Consider the following 27,460-nt stretch of genomic DNA (forward strand, 5'->3'; position numbering starts at 1 on the left):
TGTTATTATTATACCCTGCATAGTTAACCCTAAAAATAATCTCTTTTCTTCTGCCTATTCTCCCTAGTGGTAATGCCCTTATGATTTGGATTTTATTAATTTCTCTAAATAGGTTATGTATTAATTAATTAATTTGTTTATTTATTTACAAAGTTCATATTTTGTTGAACCCAATATTCCTATGCACTAAAGATTTAAGTTAGGGATACTTTCCTCCAGAAAGGAAGTTCACTGGCCTCTTCTTGAACCTAAGAGTTAAATAACAAAAACTCTTTAAGACAAACTTCTATGCCGACATTTGGCAGGTCTTCAGCACATGCGCACATGTGGATCGTACTCATCCTGTTGGCGTCACTGCCCACTACTCCTGAGAACATTTCAACTTATTTTTCTCCATTCTGTTTCTCCACATCGTAGTAAGCTCAGTAATAAGTTAAAATGCATTTTTTTTGTACGTACACTAAATCTCTTTGTTTTTAGGTAGGGCCTGTTGAAATTTCTGTCCAGCTACATCTGAAACAGGAAGTTTGTGGGGTTCTGATTTTACTTAGTAAATAGGGTGGAGACAGAGATACCTAGATTAAAAAAGAAAATGGACTTTGATATCACAGCCCTGTAGAGGAGCAAAATCTTAGTTTTCCTGTTTCCCATTGAAAATACCTTCAACATCATACCTGGCCTTGTGAGGTCTCCAGTAGCCATGGATGGTTTGCATTGCAGAGATATGCGGGGACCAAACAAAATATCTGCAAATATACGGCAAGTGATCTTCCCCAAACCTGGCTGCCCAGTGTGTCCCCCTAAGAAACTTGCCTGCTGGGTGACAGCTTAGGACACTCTCCTTCCCAGAACACTCCTATTGCTAAAGAGGTTTCAGGCTCAGACAATGAAATATTTTATTTATTATTTTGGTTTGATTAGTTTTGGTTTGGAAGAAAAATGAATGAAAACTTTTATAACTGCAGATGCAGTTGGAAAAAATAAATTAACTAACCAAGCAAAATCTCTAAGCAGAGAGAAGTTTTTTTTGCTTTTATTTGGGTGCATTTTAGAGTTGGGGCTCCTCCACACAAGAGTCAGAAATTTAGTGTTTCAAGAAAATGGGTAATTAGAAATTCAGAATTCACCCTGAAAGAGTCATGTGTACACATTTGACTTGGCTGTGATACAGTGAGGGTTGGTGGGGTTAATAGTGGGAGAGTGCCTAACGCTGCTTTTCTTGACTGAAGGTCTGCTTGGCTCAGGGTGCTAACATCAAGGCCTCTGACTAAAGCCAAAGGCTCCATGACAAATCACAGCTCACACCTGACAACAGGGCAGAGACTTGAAATTCTGCCAGCCTTTGCATTTTTTTTCTGATTAAAGTTTTTTTTTTTTTTTTTTTTTTTTTTTTTTTTTTTTTTTACAAGTTTACAAGGGGCTTTAGAGTGGACTCAGAGCTCTGTGGCTCCTTGGAATTTGGCACCGGGCTTCCAGACCTGACTATGGTTCAGCCTCAATTAGTCTGGACAACTAAAATTCCAGTTTTTAAATCAAATTGATTTTTTCCCCTTAAGTATTTCACCTTTGAAACAGATGGGAAAATGGGGAAAAGATACAGGGAAAGCACAGCAGGAGTGAGTTTACTGGTGAACTTCCAGAACCCAGTGGCTCAGTGGGAAAACCTGGAGTAGATCTGATGGGTTTATGAGCTTGCTTCTCCCTACTCATTAGCTATGTGGCCCAATGGAACTTAAGTAACCTGATGTCCCTCAATTTCCAAAGTGGCCATGAGAAGAGACTCTCTTTATTGAGTTGTTGGGAAAAGTTAAAACTGTTAGTTGATATTAGTAAGAATCTGAGGATATAGCACATGGTAGACAATTAGTACTTATTAACTGATGTTTGGATATTTACTAATAGCTTACAGCATTTGTCTTATATAAATAATTTCAATCAGTGGCCCTCTGTAACTTCACAGTAGAACACAGATGCCGAGAACAAAGCTGACATTTCTCCAACACTCAAGATATCAAAACTTGTTCTGAAGCCTATTTTTCTTTCCTTCCAAACCTCTTATTCTTTACTGACTTCAATTTCACAAGGTAAATATTTCTATTTTCCATTTTCAAAATCAGAAAACTGCTGGGGATGTCTTTCTTTATGCTGTGAATATGTTGCTCTGATTGATTGATAAATAAAACACTCATTGACCAGTAGCCAGGCAGGAAGTATAGTATAGGCAGGACAAGCAGAGAGGAGAATTCTGGGAAGTGGAAGACTGAGTGAGGAGACTGCCAGCTGCCGCCACCATGAGAAGACATAAAGTACCAGTAAGCCACGAGCCACATGGCAATTTATAGATTAATAGAAATGGGTTAATTTGGGATATAAGAACCAGATAGCAAGAAGCCTGCCACAGCCATACAGCTTATAAGTAACATTAATTCTCTGTGTGTTTACTTGGGACTGAGTGACTGGGCCCTGGCAGGACTGCAGGAATCTCTAGCTACAGAAAACCTAAAAATTATCTTCTCCATGCCTACTAATGACCCTATGCTAATTCCTTTTTGAAATTGGTCCAATCAATAAGCTCTGCATATCTCCTGACCTTGGTATAAGCACAATAATTTTTAAGATTTATCTTTGTTATTTTAAATTATGTATAGGTGTGTGGGGGGGTATATACACGAGAGTACAGATGAGCAAGGAGCCCAGACATATGCAATCCCCTAAAGCTGAAGTTTGTTGTTTTTGAGATGGTTTTGAGCTGCCTCTCATGGATCCTGAAAATCAAACCTCAGTCTTCTGGAAGATTAACTAATATTTTTAACCACTGTCCAACCTATCTAGCTCCCACAATGATCTTCTAAACAGAGGCCTGATGACCTTTCATTCTTCCTTAAAGCCAAACAATTCATTTTTGGAAGTAAAAAGTCCCTTTCTGACACTGTACCCTCTTATTCTTGTCCCCTGGATCTCAGCAGGATGGAAATGGTGAAGAGGGGAAAAAAAGATCAGAAAAAGAAAATCAAAATGAAATAGTAGGGACAAAAACTCAGAGGAAAATTTGAGTTCCTGTGGCCATGTGGTTGTGTAGTCACGTCAACTACAAGATAACTTTCTAAGTACATGTCGAAATATTGAGAAAATGGCACTTGTAACTGTGTGCACGGGCCCAGGAGGAAAAATAATTAAGCAATTTCTATCACATCAAGAGATCTATGTAAATTCCTAGTAGATGAGAAGCAGTCTGGGCTTTTCCCTGGTCTGTCTGATCTAAATGCCTCTTCTGGTGGTGGAGGAAGTGGGCAGTGGAAGTGGGCAGCTGGAATGGCACTGCAGAGGAATGGAGACAGTGGTTGTTCCTTTGACAGCAAGTCTTGTTCTAATTTCAGTAGCTGTTTTCATTTATCACTATCTGGATCTCTTTCACACTGAGAGACCTGCATAGCTCATATTCTGACCATTCATTCTCATGCAAGGCCATCAGTGCTTATCTTTTTTTTTGCCAACTGGTTAACTCCTATAGGAAATAGAGTATGAATAAAATCATTAAAAATAGCCTTCCTTCATCTTCATTTATTAATGTTTTCTTCTAAGGCTAGTTTTCAGAACTAGAGGTTGACCCAGGATAAGAAGGAAAACAGAAAAAAAAAGAGAGAAAAGGGAAAGAAAAAATTAAAAAATAACCGTAAGAGCAGGAGGAGGTAGGAAACATTCACTCAATAACACCCATGCCAAGCAGTGAGCAGGTGTCAAACTTGTCTTTTCATAGGAAAGTCCGTTTTCATTCTTATTTTCATAAAATAAGGAGGAGTGTACTTGAGGCTTGCTTTCCACACTGTGCTCAAGTACATTGTATCATTTGCCCATGTCAAAGTAAATCACTTCCTTTTTCGAATTGGCTTAAAAGTTGGGTATACTCAGAGAATGCTATACATACTTGTCATTCCTGAGCAATATTCCACAAGTGTGTTTTTAAAACAAAAGTAATGTCTTAGTTACCTTTCTGTTGTTGTGATAAGACTCCATAACTGAGGCAAATTATGGAGCAGAGTTTATTTCAGACTTGTGGTTTTAAAGGGTGAGTCAATGAACATCAAGGCAGGGAGCATGGCAGCAGGCAGGCATGGCATTGGAGCAGTAGCTGAGAACTCACATCTAATCCATAAGAACGAGGCAGAGAGAAAGAGCTAACTGGAAATGGCACAGGCTTTTGAAACCTTTTAGTTCCCAGTGACACAACTCTTCCAACAAGCCCACACCTCCTAATCCTTCCCAAACATTTCCACTGACGGAAGACCAAGCATTCAAACACATCAGCCTATGGGGAACAGTCTCACTCAGACCAAAGCAACACAATTTACATGTAGGGGAAATGGAGGTTTATCTTCTTTTTATGTGATGCATTTGACAAGAACATAGGATGAAACAGCAAAGACTGTTCCTTCCTCATTTTGACTTAGGTTGGCAAAATAAAGAATTCTAAAAAAAAATTTAAATTATACAACAAAAGAAAATCCTTATAGTGGAGAGAAGACAAAAATGAGGTTCCAGCGAGAAATTTCCACATTTCTTATCCCCTTGCCCCTCTCTCCCTGACAGCCAGTAGCACCAATTTAGAAAGCATCGTGGTGATGCTTGTTTCCTTGTTCATTCTGAAAGCTGAGAAAGTGGTTTGCTCAATGGTCATATGGCTTGGGAACAGAAGAGAGGATTATAGCGGGATCCATATCATTTTAAAGTTCACCACTTAGTGTTTTTCAACTTGTCAGCTCCACACCACTACTAGATGGTTGCAGCAATTTTAAAGAAGAATTCTCAAATCTTTGGGCACACATATACTTTCTTGATCCTAAAATCAAAAGATACTATGATTATCACATAGGAGGTCTACAAAGTTGGTTGTCATTTATAAAGTATATTTTCACTAAAAAATTAAATGAAGGGAAACCATGTCTCTGTATTTAAACTCATATTTTGGGGCTTCACACATGAAAATCACTATCATTTGTTACATGTTTTTAGAACTCAAAATTTTACTCTTTCACCCTGAATCACTTTAATTTTATGGAAAATTCAGTTCATGGTTCTTCCACCCTAGTCCCAGGGAAGCTGTTACCGTGGGCCAGCACTGGTATAAGAAGAATGGCTAGAAGATCTTGCTTGCTTCCTACCATGGCATGCAGAAGCATGGAGAACTTCAGGGTCACATGGAAACTCTGAGCTGTAAGCATTGGTTGTAGGAAAGAATGCACATGCATGAGGGTCCTTCTTCCTGCTTTGGCTGGCACTTCACTGGCAACACTTGTTGCTGATTATTCTGTGCCATCAAGTCCTAGACTCAGCTCTGAAAAGCATTTCTTCCAAGATTAGCAGGAGAAATGGCAGCACAAAAAAGTAGCTTTGTATCTTCCTAGAAGAACTTACTCATCCTTGTGGGCTGTGAAATAGGAAGAAACGTGCTCTCATGTGGTTTTTGCTCTTCTAATTCCTCTGTAGCAAGGATGCTCGGCAATTATACTTATATTAAGCTAACTTTAAAAGAGCAATCTAGTCTAAATAAAAAAGAAATAGGACAAGAGATTACTAATTTATTTTAAAATATTTACAAAGCACCTGTGCATGCTAGTTACTGCACAAAAATTTCAGCAATTAAGAGAAAACAAGCAAAAACACCAGTGAAACAACATGTGGTGTGAAAAGATGTAAAACTAAATGAGCACATGTTATAGGGCTTCCTCTTGAAGACTGAATACTATTCCATTGCCTCTATATCTCACATTTCTTTATCCATTCTTCCACTGATAGACACTCAGGTTTCATTCTGAATAGTGTTGTGATAAACAAGTAAATGTTAATATTTTTAGATATTCTTAAAAATTATTTTTATAATATCCAGAAGATGACTAAAATAATATACATTAATTTTACTTTCAACTTTTAAAGAAAAAATAAAACTTTAAAAATATATTGTTGGCCATACAGTCCCACTTCTTTGAAAATACAGTTGATCCTTATATACAATTCATTATCATGAGATGTAAGTAGCCTGTAATATATTAGGATGGGGGGTGCTCCACCTGCCAGGAAAAATGACTGCCCTTCTGAATCCTTATAAAGCTTTTCTCTTGAGCTTCATGAGAAATCTAAGCAAGAATAGGACCATAGTGATGATCCTGCTGCAAAATACAAAAAGGCATGTGTCCAGGCAGTGGGCCAATGCTAATCACAGCATCCAGCACCTGCACACCCTCAGCTGGGGGGCTCAGTTCTCAAGAAGAAATTCACAGAAGGCCTGTCAGCACCTTGCTGTGTGTCTGGGGACAGAACTCTCTAGGAACGTGCCTCAATGTTTCCCACATGGTAAGGCCTACTTTCCAACATTTACATAGCTCTGAACTGCAGCACAGAAGAATCCTTCAGAACCTGGGCTAGGAGGTGGGCTAAAACTCAAACACCTCCTTGTTCTGAAAGGAGGTCCCTGTGGTGCTCAAAGGCACGTATGGAGAACAGAACACTTGTTAAAGAAAGGCTACTTTTAGGGTCCATTTTTTAGGCATGAGGTCTGTGGCCTCAGAAGGATCCCTACTTGGAGCACTTTTCTGCTGTGGACTCAAAATTCTTAGCAATATTCTAACAAGGAAGGCGTCTTCTTTTTTTAAATTCCAAAGCCGTGCAGCCAGGCTTGACTATATTCCAGGCAGAACCAGATTGGAAAGCCTGGTCAAGGTTCCAGAGCCATCCAGGGCATTTAGCTTAGAAAAGTGGATTTGGATCAGGGAGAAGGAAAGGAAAGAATACAGCATATTTTGTAAGATAACTGAGTATTATGTATCAAACTCGAAGCCCATCCTTTTAATTTCCATAGTCGGTATGAAGAAGTTTTAGACTCTAAAATACACACTTTATCTGTTGTTCCATGGGCATTCCTCATTCTCTTCTCATTCCTTTAGTTTGAAAGAACAGCCTAAAAGACACATACACAGTTAGAACCAATAGAAATGCAGCACAGTGTCAGAGCCACAGTGTGGAAGGATCAATTCTGTGCTGGTTTTCACTTCTCCCCATGCTAAGACGTCACCTCCAGACTTGGCGACTACGTCCTTCCAACACCATTTATTCCCTACACCATATTTAATTCCACTGTGGATGATATTTCTATTACTCTTTTTCAGTAGTTACTTTTTTCATCAGAATTTTGTCAATGTAACTGGTTATGTTACTTGAAAGGCACAGGGGAAAATGTGGGCCTCTTGTTAAAAATACTAAGAATTTTAAGGCAGCAACAGCAAGAATGATGACATAAACATGGGCCATTCCAAGAATGGAGTCTACATGACCCCAGGCCAAAGGACCACAAAGCCCAATTCTCTCTGGCCAGATTGTGAAATATACCTTTTCTTTTTATTTTTTCATTTACTTTAGACACCTACCACAGTTTCCCCTCCCTCCTCGCCCCCTATTCTCCCTTTTCCTCTACTCCCCCTCTACTCCTCCTCTATCTTCATTCAAAAAGTGGCAGGTCTCCCATGGGAGTCAAGAAAGCATGGCACATCAAGTTGAGGAAGGACCAAGCTCCTCTCCTGCATCAATGTTGGGCAAGGCAACCCAGCTTGGGGACTGGATTCCCAAAAGCCAGCTCAAGTGCCAGGGCAGATCCTGATCCCACTGCTAGGTGCCTCACAGACCAAGCTACACAATTGTCATTCATATACATGCAGAGGACCTAGGTTGGTCCCATGCAGGCTCCCTAGCTGTTGGTCCAGGGTCTGTAAGCTCCCACTAGCTCAGGTCAACTGTCTCTGTGGGTTACCCTGTCATGACCTTGACCCCTGCCCTGGCAAGCTCTGGGAGTCCTGTTGAAGAGAGAGAGGAAAGATTGTTCACCCTTTCCTTAAGCAACAACTATTAAATAGGTTGCCTGGCTTGGCCTAAGACTAAGAGCAGCTCCCATGAAACCAGGGCTGAGTTAATCTTCCTGGACTTGCATGTTATTAGGTAGTTATAATTCATTAATAAATCCAGACTGACTAGGTGAGAGGATAGACCATGAGTTCTTCACTAAGAGCTGATGCAAGCATCGGTTCATTATAGCAGAAGACTGGTTCCAGAAGAAGCTCTTCAGGTCTACCTCCTCTTGAGTCCAAGCTTAATATTGTAAGCCTCTTCTTTGCTGAAGAAAGAAGCTGCCCCTTTGCCATGCCCTCAGTGCCTCCAGAGAGCCCTGAGCTGGAGTTAGACATTTTATACTCCTTCACCAACTGGAAGGTAAAATCCCTGAAGCCAGAGATTTTTCTACCTCTGTTCTCCTCTTCTTTGTCTTCCTTCTCCTCTTCTTCTCTCCCCTCTCCTTGTTCCCAAACTTTATGACTGATCAACACATAACAAAGCCATTCTTAAATGCATGTTGTAGTGTTAGTGTTATACTCTGAAGATACACAGGCAGAATTTTATATGAACACTCTGTGTGTATAATGGTCAAAGAATCCTTAGAAAAAGAAAACTACACACATGAAGACTGAGCTTTCCTTATACTGTCAATCTCCTGTACAGGGACTTTGGATAAGATCTGGATGAACAGGAGAGGCCTGTCAGAGATAACCCAAAGAGTCCCTCTAAGTGATCCGGGTTGGCATTCACATGACCCTCCTTATCTCCTCTCAAAACAAGAGTCAGACATGAGCAAGCTTTTTTAAGTAGAGCAGACAAGCATCCCCACATTTGTCTTTGGAGACAGCCAACTCCAGTACCTTAGCTTGATCCCAGTAACTTTCCTCCTTAGTATTTAAATATTTATTTTTCTGTTCTCTGAAAATATTTGAAATTCATCACTTTGAAATTCATTCCACAGTTACATGTAGTAAGATTTAGTGAATGCCTATAGCACACATTCCAGGCACGTGTGAGATTTCAGTGAAGGTTTATTTTGAGTTTGACTATAATATTCCTGTACCAAAAGAATGGTAATACAACACCACTCACACCCTCATCTCCTGGTCGCTGCTGTGCAAGAGAAGACCAACTCTAAGATACGGCAGGCAAAAGTTTTTCAGTGGTATGGAAACATGTGTCCATGGAAAATCTGCAAAGCTAAGGGCTTTCTTGATCATCCTTAAAACTCACTTTTGCAATTTGGCATTTGTCTTTGTGCTAACTTTCCTGTTAATCTATAGTGGGGAATGTTGATGTCTATGAGGGTAACTGCCTAATAAAAAGACCACCTTACCGTGTTTGCCAAAGTAGGACTTTCTCATAATGAGACTTTCTCATTAATTTTCCTTCCGTGCCAAACGTAAAGCTAGGGCATGATTGCCAAGTCCAATCACATTTAGGAGATGACTTACTCCTACTTAAAACCACTTCACAGTCTACACAGTCACAGTTTCTAAATTTAGTTAGTTGCTCTAGGTCAGTGCTTGGTGTTTGAAACAACCTTAAGTACCTAGAAAGTATGAGAACAACAAGATTCTAAGTCTAGATTCTGAGTTATGACACCAGTGCAAGATAAGACTATCACAGGCAGTAAAGCAAGACATTTCAATAAAAATATATGTGCAAATTAAGATGATTTTGTTTCTTTGTGCTTTAATTCACAATATAATCCCAATGAACATGATCTAGTTAAGGATGAAAAAGAAACTGAAGACGTACTTTGGATTTCAGTGATCCTCTGTAAAGAAGCGGCAGCATTCGTGTTTGGGGTCTGGTGGAGGAGATCTTCCTCAAGAGGGCCCAGCTGCAAACAGGAGGAAGAACATGGGCAGAACATGACTTAACAGTGAGTAGCACAGCAGCAAAGCATGTGAACAAGCTCATCCTCAGGAATCTTCTCCAAGAACTGCTTAACATTTTGCTGACATCAGGTCCCTAAGTGTAGACAGCTATATTTTGTGTCCAAATGATTAAATTCCAAGGAGCTTTCCTATTGGTCCCAAGATTAATGTATGAAGGCCCCAAAGCAGGTGCACATCTGTGTGTCAGTCATTTAAAACCTGAGTTATTTGTGCAATTTTTGTAGCTTTCTCACAAACCATATTCCATCATGAGGGTCTCTGCAGCTGGGGCCATGGAGCAAACTCTCAGGGCAGTTCCATCAGAGCGGAGAGTCTATTATTTGTGTCTCAGCAGCACTTTACATTCAATCATCTAAAACACTAAACACTTCCTAGTGGATAGTTATGAGGCATTTGTTCTTATTCTTTGAATCAAATAGCAGCAAAATAAAAAATGTACTAAAGAAGCCAGAGGTAAAACAAATAACACAGTTCCACTTAGCATCTACTTTATTCAAAACTACGCTCATGTCAGCCTCAAGCATGGGATAAATTCCTTCTGTGCAAATCTATCATGATCTTCTGAAATTACACCAATTTTTCATGGAGGAATTCAGCAAACATTGCAAGAAATGCAGCAGAGCTTATGATAATTTATTGAGCGTCTTTGTTAGAACTAAGTCTGTGACACAGATCCTAGAAACATGGTGATGAATGTGCTGTGGGGTAGGGTAGTCGCAAAGAAAATAACCATCTAGTTTGGGGAACCCAGAAAGGAAGCAAACAATAGTTGTGAGACAATGAACCCTAAAAAAAGTCGTTTTCCTAGAAAACTTCAAGTTAATAGCCTCACATAAGAAGTGGTGGTTAAATAGAGTGGCCTGACCAGGAACTGCTGTCATCAGACAGACCAAAGCACACTCATCCAAGTTTCTTCATCTGGAGGAAAAACTAAAAACAAAAAAACAAAACTAAGGAATTATAAATTTCCACAGCATATGTGAGTGAATCTCACCCCCAGGGTCTCTTGGAGCTGATTATTCTATACTTCAATCATGGGATTGAAAACAATAGCACCTTTCTTCCAGATGCCACAGGATAACAGAGTAGCTCAGGGATATTTATTCATGAGTAAATTCACTAAATATAACTTTGTAGAGTGTTTTTCTTAGCTGCCAAAGAAAAAGCTTTAAAACAACAAAAGGTCTGTATGCAATACAGTTTAGTAAGAGGAAAAACACCACTGTACCAACTCAATGTCAATGAAAGGTTGTGAAAGCTTAAACACTTAAACTTAGTTAAGATGTGTTTTTAAAAAATCAGTACTTCAGATTGTGTCTTTATTAATATGTCATCCTGGTAATGCCCTCTTGTCTCAGAGGCAGACTGAACCATACGCTGCAGGTTTCTTGGAAAATGTTTTCTGAAGTATAGACAAGGCTGAGTGAGCCACTTTACTCATACACAAGCTTTCCTGCCATTCATGTCTTTCTCAGGACCTAGAGAGAAATACTTTTTAATAGCAATAAAATGTTTTGAAACACCACTTCACATTAGAATTTATGCACAAGATTGACACAGTCAGTTCTTTCAAAAAAACCTTCCTTGTGACTTCAGATTAAAAAATTGCTGACAAACTGAATGGTGTTGGATACTGGAGAGAAAATAGAGGCAGATCACAAATGCAAAAACCCCAATTCTGTAACTGGAGCACACTGAGGTCTGTGGGCTTGTTTTTAAGTCCTGGGTAATATAGCAAGTATATGTGGTTCTGTGTGTTGAGTATGAAAACACAAACACATCTAAACCCACAATTTAGAGTTTTCAGTGTGATGGATAAAGTTGTGCCTACTTGTAAAAGAAACTTAGAGAATTAAGGAAATTAAATTGATCATTTAAGCCTCTCAAACCATTTCCCTGCATGTTTTAGGTGAATGTCATTTGAGGGTTTAACCTTTAGTAAATTGCCCCAATTTGTTTCATTTTGAGTGTGTACACACAGACAGGGCTGGATTCAGAGCATTCTCCATGTGGGCTCTTTATTTTCCATCAAGTAGCAGTGCAGAGAGGCAATGGGCAGTAGTCTTTCCACTGGCAAGAAAGCAAGCATCATGTATGGGCTGTTTTCCTAAAATTAAAAACTTGTATGAAGGGACCACAGAATTGAGGTAGAGGTGTGTGTGTGTGGGGGGGAGGTTTCTCTTTTTGGAGAATTTGTTGACTTAATCACTCAGAATTATGGGTAACAAAACCATCACACTGAAGTATCCACTTGATAAATATTGATGGGTAGTGGTTATTATTAGTAATCTAATAACTAAGTAATGAAAAATACTAAGTAAATAGCCATTTTTAATTAGTTTGGAACAAATATGAGAATACATGGTAAAGCTATACTAGTTTAGTTTGACCAAGATGATATAGCAAAAACATCGGCCATTGAGACTAGTTAGGATTACAAGAGATAGAAAAGAAATCTAAGCACACAGAGTGCTTTTGCATCCAAAGGATTACAGTAAGATAAGGCAGATCCAGATATGAGAACTCTTATATGCCCATCATGCTATCTGCTAAGAAACTCCATTAAATAAAGATACTTTTCATGATGTTATTAAGATAAATTTTATAAGTTGAATGTAACCCATGGACATAAAAAGTTAACAAATGATCATTTTTTTCTATGTGTAAAATATAATCATAACCATTTCTTAAGCTGACTTGGCTTCATGATAGAGAAACCTATTCTTTATTTCTTCTATATAAAATCAAGGTGTCATGTGGACAAACCTCAGATGCTTTCTCAGTGTCACCTGTCACAGGATTTCCAAGGACTGCAGCTAGAGACAATTACTAGTGGGAGAGAGAGACTTAGAGGCCAGGGATTTGAGAGGTGGTAGGGAGAGTCTGAGAGAATGTGGGAAGGGTGGGAGAGAAGATGGGGGAAATGATGCAATTATATTTTAATTAAAAATAAATAAAGAAAAAAGAAAATTTAAAAATATTTTAAAAGCAGTAGCAGGAATACAAATAGAATGAGATTTTTTTTAACTATAAAAATTAAATTTTAGCTGAATTTGGGACAAATGTGTGGTGATATATTGTGTACCCTAATAAAGCTTGCCTGAGTATCACAGGACAGCCAGCCACTAGATTAGACATAGAGGCCAGACAGACACACCCTTAATCCTATCACTCGGGAGGCAGAAAGCCATCTGGATCTCTGTGAATTCAAGGTCACACTAGAATCAGAGCCAGGCTGTGGTGGCACAAACCTTTAATCCCAGTATTGGGAAGCACACAAGCCTTTAATCCCAGGAAGTGACAACAGGGTGGAGAAACATGTATATAAGGCATGAGGAAACAGGAACTCAGTCAGTTCCGCTGAGACCCTTTCCTGTGAAGATTCAGAGGGTTTCAGTCAGAGGATTTGTGGAGTTAATGAGGTAATAGGTGGTAGCTGTGGCTTGCTCTGCTTCTCTGATCTTTTAGCTTTCACCCTGATATTTGGCTCTGGGTTTTTTATTAAAAGACCATCTAAGATTTGAACAACACAAACGAAATCTTCACCATGTGTAACACTGAATGCACAGATATAGGTAGACACTTGCTAATGTGTCAAAAAATATTTAAAGTTTTAATGTTCAGGTTCATGACTTGAATTATTCTAGGTATTTGGTATATTTTATAGTATGTTTATAAATTATCTATGTGTGTCTATTTATTATTAATTAATTGATTGATTTTTTTTTTTAGGACAGGGTCTCAACAAAACTCAGATTGACATTGGGTTCATGATTCTTCTACATTTGTCTCCCAACTGTTGGCAGTATAGGTATGTGCCACCACACTCAGATGTAAATTTATTTTAAAGAGATTTTGGAGGTAATTTTAGCTTTCAGAGACTTCTAAAGATTATTCAGAATTTTCATAATATGGAAGCTCTCACCCAGGTTCTTCTCATGTTTAGGTTGTTACAGAAAATCTGCATGTACTTAAACTTTATTCCCTATACTATTCTTGATAAAAAGAGATATAGTTGACTTTTACCAACTTTTCAAATAAATTTTAAATTTTCATGGATTTTAGTTGAATTTTAATTGGCTATTAATCTTGTGAAACAAGTATTAAACATACATTAATGAAAATAATTTGATGGATTCTCTGCATATAGTAAGATGCTCCTCATTCCTCTCTAATCTGTACAGTCATCTTGTTATCTGATTGTACTGTCTAATACCCACATTGTAATGTTGAAATGAAGAGTGAGAATATTGGATGCTTTTTATTTCAGAGAAAAAATTTTTTATTCCACCATTGAAACACAACTCAAAAAAAGTCCTTATCTATCAAACATAGTATAATTGTAAATAAACTATAGTGGTCTCCTAAAAATTCTCTTTTATAAAATATAAAACCATAAAATGGTAAAAAAAAAAAAAATGAATGGACTATAGTTGTGTACAGTGACAGAGAGTACACTCTTTTTTTGTTTTGTTTTTTTTTTCATTATTCTTTATTAAGAAATTTTCTGCTCACTCCACATGCTATCCAAAGACCCCCCTTCCTCCCTCCTCCCTCTTCCCACCCCCGGGCCCTCTCTCCCAAGCCACTCCGCATCCCCACATCCCCCAAATCGAGGTCTCCCATGGGGAGACAGCAGAGCCCAGCACACTGAGCCTAGGCAGGTCCAAGCACCTTCCCACTGCACCAAGGCTGTGCAAGGTGTCACACCACAGGCACTGGATTCCAGAAATTTCCTCTTTATAAAGTTTACAAATTATGGTGTCAGAAATCAGAAAATCAGTTACTTTCAGAAAAGCACCAATGAGTACCAATCAGTAGGAACTTAGATTCTCTTGACTTGTCTAATGGCTGCACATGTGATATCCTTCCTTGGATTGTTCATATTGGTGTAAATTTCTGTGTGAGTATTATATTTTATACTTAAAAACAACTTTGGAAATGTTGAAATTTCTTTCACATACTGAATAATGGAAAAGATCTCTGACACAGGCAAGTGGGGACAGAGACTGGGTCTTCAGACCATGGGTGTTCCACTGTGAGATGATGCCCCTAAGAAACAAAGTGAGAATGTCTTGCTGTAACAATGCTCTGTTCTTAGACACAGACTGTAAGTTCACTGGCAAAGAACTGAAAGTCTGCCTTCAACAGTGAAACAACTCAGAGGTGATCCAAAAAGCATTTAGTTGTAAGGATCAAAGGGACTGTGGAAGAACATGGTGGCCAAGACCAAGAGGAAAAGGAGGCAGGGGTATGCACTTGACCTATGATGACAATTATTTGTTATCAATTCCCGTTTGAGGCGGGATTGATGCTTAAAACCCTACTCTCATCTAAATAATTGCCCAAGAATGACTACAATTAGTTGTATATGTGTAATTTGATTGCATAAGCAAGTCTGGTTATAATTTTATCCATACTGTGACTCATGAGCCAGTCATTCCTAAAATATCAATTGTTATTAGTTCTAGGTCACGAATGTTCTTCACCACATAGAGTCGGAGGGGCTGAAATCAAAGTGGATTGTGTTGACAATCAAGTCACTAGGCCGAGGTCATTGCTCTTATGCTTGTCTCTCACCTCTGCATGGACAGTGAAGGATGATATCAACCCAGCACTAAAGAAACATCTCTGAACAGCAACAGAGTATGAGGTGTGTTTTAGGAGTACACAGGACAAAAATGGAAAGGAGCAGTTGTGGCTGTTCAATTCTTGGTGCCAGAAGCATTCTTCCACATGGCAGGAAGCAGCAGGGGACTAAGATTCGTGGTGGCAGATTTTTGTGTTTTTTTTCTTCTCGTTTTTGATTTATGCATTTTAACTTTCAAAGGTTTTGCTAGGTAGCCCAGGGTAGCCTCAAACTTGTGATAATTCTCTTGCCCCTGTTTCCTGATTATAGAGTTTATAGGCACTAGGCACTATACATGACTTCCTTTCAGTTTCATTGAAGAGATTTACACAAAGATCTCTTTCCCATCTCGAATCAGTGATATGCTGGTAGCATTCACTACTGAGATACTTCATTTGGCAAGTGATGACATCTGTGGGGTGAATATTCACCATGACCTGTTTCAACCTGGCTCTGCACTGCGACTGAGCTCACCATGGAGGAGAGCTACCCGCAGCTGGTCTTCAGGATCTACCAAGGGTTGGCTGCTGCTGCACTGGGGAGGCCCTTGCTCATTGACAAACTGAGCAAAGTTGCTCCTAGGGAGATGCTTCTATCAGCAGCTGAGCTCCTACCCTCTCTAAGTCTTCCTTTAATGGTTTCCTCTGCTATTTTTATTGCAGTGATTGTCATTTTACCCCAAAGTATGGGCCTATCCATTGAATACTTCCATACTCTTCATAGTATTGATGATACTTTATTTCACTTGCCCAGATATATTGCCTGCTTTACTCTTTTCCACATGGGCTTTCCACTATCAGAAACACAGCAACAACATCCAGGCAGAGCCACTTGCAATTCCAAGAAGCCTCACTGTCCTCATTTACGTTTTCATATTCTATAATGTATCTTTTCCCTAGATACTAACTTGTCAAAGTCTTACTTTGTACCCAAGATCAAGGTTAAATGCTATTCCTTTGTAAAATACTCCTGCATTCCGATTGATAAAACAAATATCCCCACACGGCACCCCTAGGATCTTTAACAATATCCTCATTACTCTTGCTTGCAATAGAAGCTTTTGTCACACAACACATGCCCAATGCACAGCAACATAATGGATGGACAGATAGAAGCATCCTATCATGTTTGCTTCTTTGTAAAAAATGATTTCTTTCTTTTATTGGTAACTATAATCCATGATGTGTTCAAGGTCACAACCTGTATTTCTTTTAACTCTATCTGAACAGCCTGACAGAAATAACTCAGATGATCTTCAAGTATCTGGATCATGAAGCATTTCCTGAAGCAGATAGTTTGACTTCTCATACTCATCACTGAATATAAGAAACCAGCCTCACAGGCCATATCTATGTTGGTAAGAATATTCAAAAAATATGGCTCCAAAACAATTTTACTCCCTTTAGATTCCCCATACAACTGCTTTTGGAGTAGACAGGTATCAAAATCTAAAAGAAGACTATGGGGTAAAATGTCATTCTGGCATATCAATAACTTTCTCTCATCCTCTACTCATGAATCCTAACTAGTTTGATTATTATAAGCATTCCCAGATTCACACCAATTCCCCAGGGGACTAAGCCTCAGTCATACATAATCTAAAAGATGAAAAAGATAGCAAAACAATGTCTCTATATAAAATTCAACGCAAACACTCCTTATCCCATGATTGAACAACTTAGACAACAGTATCTCAAGGGTTCACCTCAGCGGTGGCTGTCAACACCCACCAGGAATCAGTTAAAGAGTTTTTTTTTTGTTTTTTTTTTTCAGCACCTTTAGGGCACAAAGCCATCTTTAAAAACAAAAGCAGTCTCCATATTCAGCCACCGTCTGTGGAATCTCAGTCAAAGAAAAAGAGCTGGGGAACCTTAGGAGATACAGTAGGAGGGGAAGAAAAGGGGGAGGAAGGAAAACCCAGAAGGAGTGGGGTAAAAAGAAGAAAGTATGGAAGGGAGTGAGAAAGGAAGGGAGGAACAAAAAAGAGAAAAGAAATGGAAGGGAACCAGAAATCAAGCATTTAATGAGTAAGGGTAGTCCAGAGGCTACAACACCACCTCAACAGCTTTCATTGCTGTCAAAATATGAGTTTACCTTTCAAAAGTCCTCCTTTCTTTCTACAAGCATGAACCCATTTTTATTCTTGTTGAGTCTGTGACCTGTGCAAGCTCATATTCTCAACTCATGACTCAAAATTTCTGCTCCTGTATGCTCTTCTTTCCTTTGCTCACTAGAAAGTTTGTTTTCAGATTGGATTCCATAAAGATGGGAAATTCCTAAAGCTTTTTTCACGTGTAAAGATTTCCTTCAGAGGAAGCAACCCACAGTGCCACTAACTGGCTTTGCAAAGTAGTCATTGAATGTGGCCTTAAAGAGACTGTTTGCTAAGCCAGCTCCAATACAGATGACCAAAAGAAAAGTCTTCCAAGGACTTCACTGGTGTTCCTGTCACTAAATCTTAAAATTATGTGGCAGTTCACAGAACTGTACCTGATGCTGTTCCAATCAATGCCATCATTTTTCTCATTTAGGTGTTTAATTTCTCAAACTCCAAGTTGTAGTTTTTAAGGACTTCAATGAAAATGTTAAAAAACAGTCATCATAATTCGATTGAACTGATAAACTACAGCTCTACATTTGGCCAAGAATAAATTAAAAATTAAAACTTCTAGTATGATCTCAAAAGAATCAGTCTCCTCCCAGAATTTCCTGTACCATGCTCAAATTAGTTTCAACCCAATAGTATATTATTTTGACTGACCCTGTACATATTTCTTAAAAGAATAGTTAGATGTTTTGCTAAGTAGATCATTTCATGCTGAAAATGTTTAAAAAGAAGAAAATGCCTGTTAAGGTGCAATGTTTAGATAGCATTTTTAAAAATAGTGGTTTTGGGGACCCATCTATGTGTCTACAGGACATGCAGCCAGTGGTGCCTGCTGACCCTACAATTCTTTGTGGTTATGCAATTTATATTATTTTGCTAATAATGAGTTAGAAGCAACAGCATTTTGCTGTATTGACAGGCCTGGCCAAGAACAACAAGAAAAAGAAATAGCATTTTAAAAACTGGCAAAATGTTTATGAATTCTAATGCCCCCCACATGAATAAATACATCTGACGAAGTCCAGAGCCCTTTGCAGAGACCCTCTTGACCTTTCTAATTTGAGCTCAATTGCATGCTCATGGTTGGGAAGCTAGGTGGTTCTGTCAGCGTTTTAAGCTCCAGCTTCACTACATTTTGTTATTTGTAAAAGTAAAATCCCAGATAATAAGTCATAATTGCTCTCTATTAATCACTTGCAAGGGGGGTTGGAGGAAAATTGGGATTTTTAAATTGCAGTAATTGGTATCTGAAAGATGTTGTTTTTATTTTCTTATCCAGAGATTACCACATGAAACTGCTGTGGAAATTGCATGTGGGTATTTTGGTTAAATGGTGAAGTACAGGCAATATGCCTTATATATTATTTTTTTTATGCAGGAATGAAATTTAAAACTTCAATGTGGTCACAATGACTTTTGACCTGGAAAAAGTACCCAAAGCCAGGCATTAGATTATAAATTATGTTGTCAATGAAAGTGAGAACTCTTTGTTTCTTGAGTTGTTTCAAGCATTACACTTTCATTTCCTCTTTCCAAATGAATTATAATGTACAGCACACTTGTATTTTTCTTCCACATTTCATTTTAAAAACTCCCATTTCTCTTTGCTTTGTTCTTCTGGGTGTAGAAAGATCTACTGCAACAAAATTTACCTTTCAGTATTCAATATACCAACTACATCTGTCATTCCTAAAGTATTGTGAAAGAAATCTATACCCCATCTACATCTATAGAATCTTTAGTAGGACGAAAAACTGAGACAATGAGATAGAACTCCCCTTTCTTTAGATTAGGATGAACAAATTTTAAGTTTTTCTTATTCAATTGAAGACGGCCAATCAAAGGTAATGAGATGTTAGTTATTATAATTGCAAGAAAAATCTTACCAAAAGATAGCCAGAGAATTAAAGTCAGTTAAATAATCAATATATCTCCCAAATAATCTTAATTATTACTGCCTGGATTGTCTTTATTCACCATTTCCTCACCCCTGCAGACTAGTGAATAATGCTTTTATCCTCCATGTCACAGCCCGGGCTCCTTAAAATATAAGGTCGTTGGAGAGATTACGCCATCTTCACAGGAGATGCTCTTTGGAAGTGAGATTTCAGTGGAAAAAAGACTCATCTTAATGATGTCATTAAAAGAGCCACTAGATCTGTAGTTTCTTTCCAGGTACTTGCAAATGTAGTTTGCTTAGGCTGCTGGGTAATATTTCTTTTTAGGCAGGACAATCATCTGTGAAGCCACAATGCACAGCTCACCCTGGTTTTCTGGTGTAAGCTACCATTCCACTTAACTAAAACACTTTCAAAGTCTTTAAGCTTACAAAAGTGATTAAAGCCATACACAACTGGTCCAAAAAATGTTATCTGGTGGGCAAGCAGAGCACATTGCAATGAATCCCCCAAAGTAGATACAGCATTTTGACACTACTTTGGTGCTACCCCCAAATAACCCCACATTGTGTTTTGCATTATTAGTTTACAACAATCACAGAAAGACTATATTTTTTAATCATTGATACTGGGAATGATGTGTGAAGTGAAGGAACAGCCTATTGTTGATGATAATCATTAAGTTGTTAGTCTCCTAGCTCCTTGCCAGGAGGTTTTAGCCAGTGCTTTGAGCACTGTCTGAAGTTATATAACAGTGTTAGACACTTTGTCAGTGCTGCGATTATTCTTTCAAATTAAAAATATATATACTTATTCAATAAATATGTCAAAGTAATCATGTAGCACTTTAGACTCATGTGATAATGACAGCAGCAGAAATTTTGCACTCAGTGTACAGAAGGAAAAGTACAATTTTCCATAAATATATATGCAGTATCCTGAGTTTTTGTTAGAAACATCATGAAAGGTAGGTTTCAAAAACAATTTTATGAATAAGAAAAGGTATCTTTCCAGTTCAAGTTCACAACAGAAAGGTAAAATACTCTCCAGATCTCAAAAAGAAAACGAAAAACTAAATCATTAAACTGCCATACATTCAGTATAAAAACCTAAGTAACTTGATGATTCTAACCAATATATACAAGCATTGAAATAGTTGCTGAGCTTCAATGAATTGATCTGAAAGCTTGTCCTGACCTAGACCCAAATGTCCAAGTGACTGGATATGAAGTCTGTGGAATGGTTAACAATCTGCACTGCAACTTAGATGTGCGATGTGGACCTTCCATCCTTTAGATTCAAGTCCAGTCTTAGATCCCATGCAGTGTAGCTGCAGGGCAACAGTGGAGTTTTCAAGCTTGAGATTCCTTATTACTCCCAGGAAGATAGGACACCATCTTTATCTTAGCAAAAAACATTCTCAAATGATGATTAAAAAAAAATAGCTTAAAGATGTTTTCGAAATGGCTTTATTTTTCTGATTTAGCAATCCTACAGAAAACCTCAAAAACTTTAAAAAGTTTAATTTAATCTTAAATGAGTTGATGTTCATTTGATTTGGTCAACAGACAAAACATTCTTCTTTCCAAGCATTTTCACTACTCAGTTTCCGGCTGTGTAAATAATTTGATTGGCAGGAATGCTTTGTGGATAAACTACCTGGGAAGACAGTACAGCATGTCACATGAAAGCACAGGAACTTCTAGTGTCTACGTCCTTCATGGTGAAAGCTATGTAGACTTTCTACTTTCTCAGATTAAATAATAAAATACATATGCATGCATCCTCCCCCTTTTGCCCTTGACATTGTGTACTATTCGTTTTTACCTCATTTCCTAGAAGAGCATTTATGCAGGCTTCAGATGCATCACAGATGGCTGTCAGATCATGTCCTCCTTCTAGAGCCAATGCTACACGTCCATCAGCCAATGTCATCAGCTGCTTCGTCAAATAACCAAAGCCTACCATATTAAAAACAGAACATTTCAAAGTATTAAATCAAGAAAAAGTACTAGCACTAACAGTGAGTGAGCACTTATTCTGTTAGAGTTCTTTCTCAGCATTTTCTAGTGCTACTTCATTGAACACCCATATTATTATCTCTGTTACAGACAAGTATATGAAAGCTTAAGATCCCATAGACAAGAGATACCACAAGACTTTCATTATCTCACTAATATACAGCAAAGCCTCACCTAACAGGATTTGTGACCACTTGATGATAAACTTCAAGATGCTATACATGTAAATCAGTGGTAGAGTGCTTGGTTAGGATGTAGATGGCCCTACATTCCCTTCCCTAGAAATGTGCATGTGTGTGTGCGTGTGCATGCATGCACATTTGTGCATGCATATGTATTTTATGCACACGCACACACAGAGAACTAATGTTAATGAGGTAAACTGTTCCATTTGTTTGCCATGTGCCTCTTGTCTCCATCGTTGATCCTAATTATAAAAGGAAAGTTTGTAAAGAGCACTACTATTATGTATGGTTTAATTTTTATAGACTTTTGTTATAAAATATTTGATAAATGCAAAAACATATAAATAACATCTGCACATTAATAGGCTGCAAACGAATTCATAGCAATCTCACTGGTTTCTTAAGGAAAACATGCTAGCACTCCTGGCGAAAACTTGTATGTGCCATTCTGCAATAGCATCAGTTCCATTCCATGTGGGAGTCAGGAGTCTAAGTTAGCGTTTAAATTCTTTTGTTTTTCTTTGTTTAATTTGCTTTCCTTTAAACCTTACAAAAGCAGCTTCATATGTGTGCAGCTTGCTCTCCTCATGCATCTGGTTTTCTCAACTCTGCTGATGCGTAAAGCCACAGTTCTTTGCTGTATAGTAGGCCAACTCATGTCTATAGGATTTACTTGCCCAGTTTTCTATCTATAGATATTTGGTGTTGTTGTTACAAAACTTTTAGGTTTTTTTTTTTTTTTTTTTTGTTGTTGTTGTTGTAAAAAGTGTTGCCAAGAATATCCTTATGAATGTCTTCTGGTGCACATATGTGAGAATGGAACAAAATTGTGAGTTAAAAATCCATTAAGTAATGCCAGATTACTTCCAAAGACCCATCAGCAGTCCCCACACTTAGAAGCAGTGCACATGAGGATTCCAGTTCTGTTCTTCCACAACCTTGCCAGCCTTTGGTGGAATTTGCTAAGCAGGTGGATGAACAATGCCTTATTATTATGGTTCCATTCGGTATAAGGGAAGAGCTTTCTGTTTCTAGTTTCAGTTGAAGTTACTATTTAAATTGTTGTACAATTTTGTTTAATTCTTCCTCTACTTGGACTAAGTTTTTTCCTTCAATTTGGGAATATTATGAGTTAGAATGCATTCACCAGTATTTCTAATATTAAGCTATCTGTGCACTTAGGGCATAAAATAAGATTTCTTCTGATGCATTATTTTTTATGAGCCCAATTCATCTAACTAATATTTTCTCAGGATTTTCTATCTATGTTCACAAATGGGGCTAGTATTTAATTTTCTGTTCTTGTGTTGATTTTGATGAATTGTGGTATAGCTAGAGCCCTGTCTTCATTGTCTGACCCAGAATGTTGGATAAGTATTTCCTCTAGGCTTTGAGTTCTCTATGGCAATGGTTTTTGACTATTGATTCAATTTTTGGAGGATTATAGGACTCCTCTTCAATTATATATTTCTAGGAATTCACTCTATTATTTATATTCTCAATTTTATTGAAAAATTATGTATTTTAATCTTTTATCATTTCCAACTCCAATGAGATGTATATAAACTTTGTCACCAATATCTCTTAAATTCCTTCATATTTTCCAGTTTGATTTCTGTGCTATATTTTCTCTCTTTACATAGATTTTTTTCCTTCAAAACTATCTTTCAAATTTTCATTTCAGAAATTTCCAACCCCCTGTTTAGGACCATTGTTAACTTTAAGTGATTATATTGTTTAATTGCAGCATTTCTATTTGTTTATATTTCATAATTCCCAAGTATTTTTGTCGATTCTTGTCCTGTGCTTATGACTTTTATGCATCTGTTGTATTTCCAGCAGGCTCTTTGCGTTTTGTGTCGATTCATCTCCACGGATTATTTTGTTTTTATTTTTTGTCTCTCAAGCTCACATACAGTTTATAGATGAAAAAATCTTTGAAGCCCAGTGCAATGGACTGAGTGTCTGTAACCACACCCCCACTTCTTTGGAGTTGGTATGCTGGAATACTAACTGTCTAGGGGAGGGTATCCACAGGTGGGCCTTTTGGTAATTAGGTGATAACCTCGTGAATGAGATTAGGGCCTTTAAAAAAGGGAACCCCAAAGAGTACTCAAAACATTTGTTTGGTTTTGCTTTTTCCTCTTTCTCTGGCCCATAAGGCTACTAGAAGTTGCAAGCATGGAGCTGTTCACTAGACCTGACCTGACCAGAGATCTGCTACAGGCTTGATGGTGGTGAGGAACCCTCAGCTGTTTTATAGCCATTGTTCTAGTCTGCTTTACTATATCAGACTAACGAGGACACCCAATTGAATGGCAGTGTCTGTCTTTCAAGCCCAGTAGAGTGTAGTTTGGTTTCTTCTGCTAAATGTTTAAGATGCTATCATCAGATTCATTTTACCATCTCGGATTGCAGGGTTGACTCTGCATATTTATCATAAATATGGACTGGATAGCTCAGTCACATTCACAAGAACGTTACTTGATTTTTTCCACCTTTTTACTTTCTCTTTCCTTTTAGCTTCCTTTTCTTCTCTTCATAACAATAAATCAAACAGGCTTGCAAATTTTCAGCAGCACTTTCCTCTTCTGAGTTGACCTTTTGTTGTTGTTCTTGGTCTTCAGTCAGATCCCTTCCCCATTATAGGATCATGCTTTAACTGCTCTAGCATGCAAGAAACAACGTTCAGAAAACGAAGATTGGGAGATGGATACTCTAAAATAACCAATATCTCTAATATTGTGCAACTTCCTTCATCTTACCATATGCCATCAATAAATCTAGAAGTATTTTTTTTATATTTACCTTAACGTTTTAAGATATTTTAATGCCAGAGTACTTGAAGACACCTACTTTTTCATATTGCCAAATTGGAACATTCTTGTTCAATATTTTTTTTAACTCATCATATCATACAAACTTGTCCAATTGCATAGTAAGTACATAAAAATAAAATAATTGCTTCAGCATGCCATTTTATTTTTAGGTTTTCTGAACTTACAGAACATACTTTTTTGTTTGTTTGTTTTTTCTTTTTGGTTTTTTTGAGACAGGGTTTCTCTGTGTAGCTTTGGAGCCTGTCCTGGAACTCACTTTGTAGCCCAAGCTGGCCTCGAACTCACTGCCTCCCGAGTGCTGGGATTATAGGCATGAGCCACCACCACCAGACCCAGGAATACTTAATTTTAAACCAAATACATTTTAAATAATTAATAAACTATTTTCAGAGTAGTTTGGAAGTTATAAAAATTGATCAGGAAGTAGATTGTAGCCCATATATCCATGCTTTTCCTATTACTAGTTTACATTAGTATTTTACATTTTCTATAATTTCTACGTTAATAATGATGCATTATTATGAACTAAAGTCTACACTCATGCTTCATACTCTATGTTGTACAAGTGCATGGAGTTTGACAAATGCAGAATGACATGTGTCCACCATCATAGTACCACAAGAAATAGTTAAGTCTGCCCTAAGACTCCATGTGCTCAACCTCTTCAGTTGTTTCTGCTCAGTTTTTACCAATCAATGGTCTTCTCACTCTTCAGTTTTGTCACCTATTTAATGCCTTCATGAACTCAAAAATTTTAATTTATTTTATTATTCTTTCTAAATCAGAGAGCACATGATCCCATGTCCTCTTCCTTATACAGCACATATTGGAAACATTTGTAAGTATCTGCACTTATCAAAGATTGACACTGCAAGAATAAATTTGTACACAGAAATGCATGCTCTAAAGACATGTTTGTGCTGCTTTCCATCTAACTCTTGATTTTCTCTGAAGTATCACAGTGTCATTCATGAAAATGAATCTCCAGAATCCAGTCGGTAGAACAAAGCTAGAACAATGTAATGGTCAAGTGGTAAGAACATGAACTGTAGCAAAGCTGCTTCCATGTGAGAACAAAAAGCATAATGAACAATATCATCTTAAGTTTGGAATGAATTGAGGTACTCACCCAATAAACAACTGCAGGGTTTTCAGTTGTGGTCCAGCATTTGATCTTACTGTCTTAAAGTATTGTGATGTCAATCTTAACCACTTAACCACTATTTGGGTGGAAGTCAAAATAGTCACTTTCTAAATGTATTCTTAAATGGTTGGCAAAAATTATTTTTAACAGTACATGAAAAACAAGTAAAAATGGCTTTCTAGCTTTTCAGTACCTCTCACTTTCTGTGGAGCTGCTGATTATTTTACATGTGACACTTAAAACTGAGATGGATGACAGTGAGCTCCATCTTGTTACCCAATGAGTGGGAAAGGAGAATAGATGTTCAGAAAACAAGTGATACAAGGTGCTCAGAAGTGCCCTTTGCCCCAGTCAGCATCAATAGCATGTAGTAGTTCATTTCACTGTAGGAAACATAAAATATCCTAGACAGGTCACAGTTAATTGTACTGTTAAGTATTCTAAATAGCTTCTTCTGTAACTTAACCAGGGCTATAGTGACCATTTTCATAATAGGATTCTAAAACAAGCCCATATTTCATACTGAATGCTCTTAGAAATCAGGAATGCAATGATGAAACACCCATCGAGCAAATCAAATTGCATGCATTTCTCCAGCAGAGGCAAAGGAGTCCTGGATTGATTCAAGTTTAGTTTTACCTTTGAGAATAAAAGAAACATCTCATAAAATGCCAGATTTAGATGGGATAGTAAAAAGTCATAGGAAACAGTGGAATGAAGCTAATCTTTGATCTCAGTCCAAATTCCTCCTTCTTTTACCTACAGGCTTTGTTTCCATTCACATGTTGCCCATGTGACCCCCGGAGTCAGAAATGGCAGCATGTGAACATGCTTGGTTAAGTGTGGACAAAACACCAAGAACAGCAAAGAAATGAAAGTTTTTAAATCTCCTTTCTAATCTAAGTCAGCAGTTCAGGAAGAAGCTCCCAGTCTTATTATCCCAAGTTCTGTGTTCATTTCAGTTCTGCTGCATACATATGAAGCATTAAAATGCCCGCTGAACATTGACTAATAGCAAGATACTACTTTTCAGGATAAGAGAATTTTAGTAGAAGGCAAGCCTGGGTTTGTGTCTATGTGTCTGATTGATTAGAGGCTAGGTAGCTAGTTTTAGAAACTATCAACACAGTGTTCACATCATCATGTTACTTCTAGATTCATAAACAACACAAAAAGCCTTCCTCACTTTTCACAGTCTCCAGAGTTGAAGACTTCCTGTGTGTGAGGCCTGGTGGGTTGAGTAGTACAGAGAAGAAACTTGTCCTCGTGACACAAGGTATAGTGGGGTCCAGTCAGCACGGACCACAGAGATGGACTGGAGTCCCAGACAGACCTGAAATTTTGGAAGCGTGGGTCCAGAACTGCAGAACTGAGGGAGTAGCAACCCTGTTGACAAGCACAAGTATTGATACCAAGTGACTGGAAACCACCCTAGACAGCTCCCCTGTTACCTATAGTTTCTACTGTTGAATTCAGTGAGAAACATAGTGTGTGCATGCCTCTGTGTGTGTGTGTGTGTGTGTGTGTGTGTGTGTGTGTGTGTGTGTGTATTTTCCAAGACAAATTTTTCATCATTTCTTTTGAGGTAATCTTATAGACTAAGGCATTATTCAATACTGCCATGACTATAGTATTTAAAAAATACTACGCTATATATTAGATTATAGCACTATACTGACTGCACACATTATAGACTGCATGTATCCTGGTTATTGTTGTTTTTTTAAAGAAAGAAATTACATAGCATCAAATTATAAATGCCAGAGTGAAGGTACAATGAAACAAATCATTTCTCTTGCTAACCAAATACTGCTGGATTAGCTGTCACTCTCATCATTGACAGAACACCTGACAGAA

At 37.9% G+C, this 27,460-nt stretch overlaps 1 protein-coding gene across 9 annotated transcripts in view; it reads right to left on the bottom strand.

Moving 5' to 3' along the window:
* Positions 1-27,460, bottom strand: part of Hdac9 (histone deacetylase 9) — an 893,084-nt gene that overhangs the window by 20,213 nt on the left and 845,411 nt on the right. For 8 of the 9 annotated variants that reach the window (XR_004946518.1, XM_036205789.1, XM_036205785.1 and 5 more), the window contains 2 exons: positions 21,241-21,374; positions 9,637-9,721 (listed from right to left, as the gene is read on the bottom strand). Coding sequence is in view for 8 of the 9 variants with exons in the window: in XM_036205789.1 (XP_036061682.1) it covers positions 9,637-9,721; positions 21,241-21,374 (219 nt within the window). In the remaining variant the exon portion in view is untranslated. Of the gene's footprint in view, positions 1-6,870; positions 6,953-9,636; positions 9,722-21,240; positions 21,375-27,460 lie in introns of those variants that run through there. The other variant, XM_036205790.1, reaches the window with a different exon arrangement.

The sequence above is a fragment of the Onychomys torridus genome, chromosome 14 (genome assembly GCF_903995425.1).
Source record: "Onychomys torridus chromosome 14, mOncTor1.1, whole genome shotgun sequence".
Taxonomy (NCBI): Eukaryota; Metazoa; Chordata; class Mammalia; order Rodentia; family Cricetidae; genus Onychomys; species Onychomys torridus.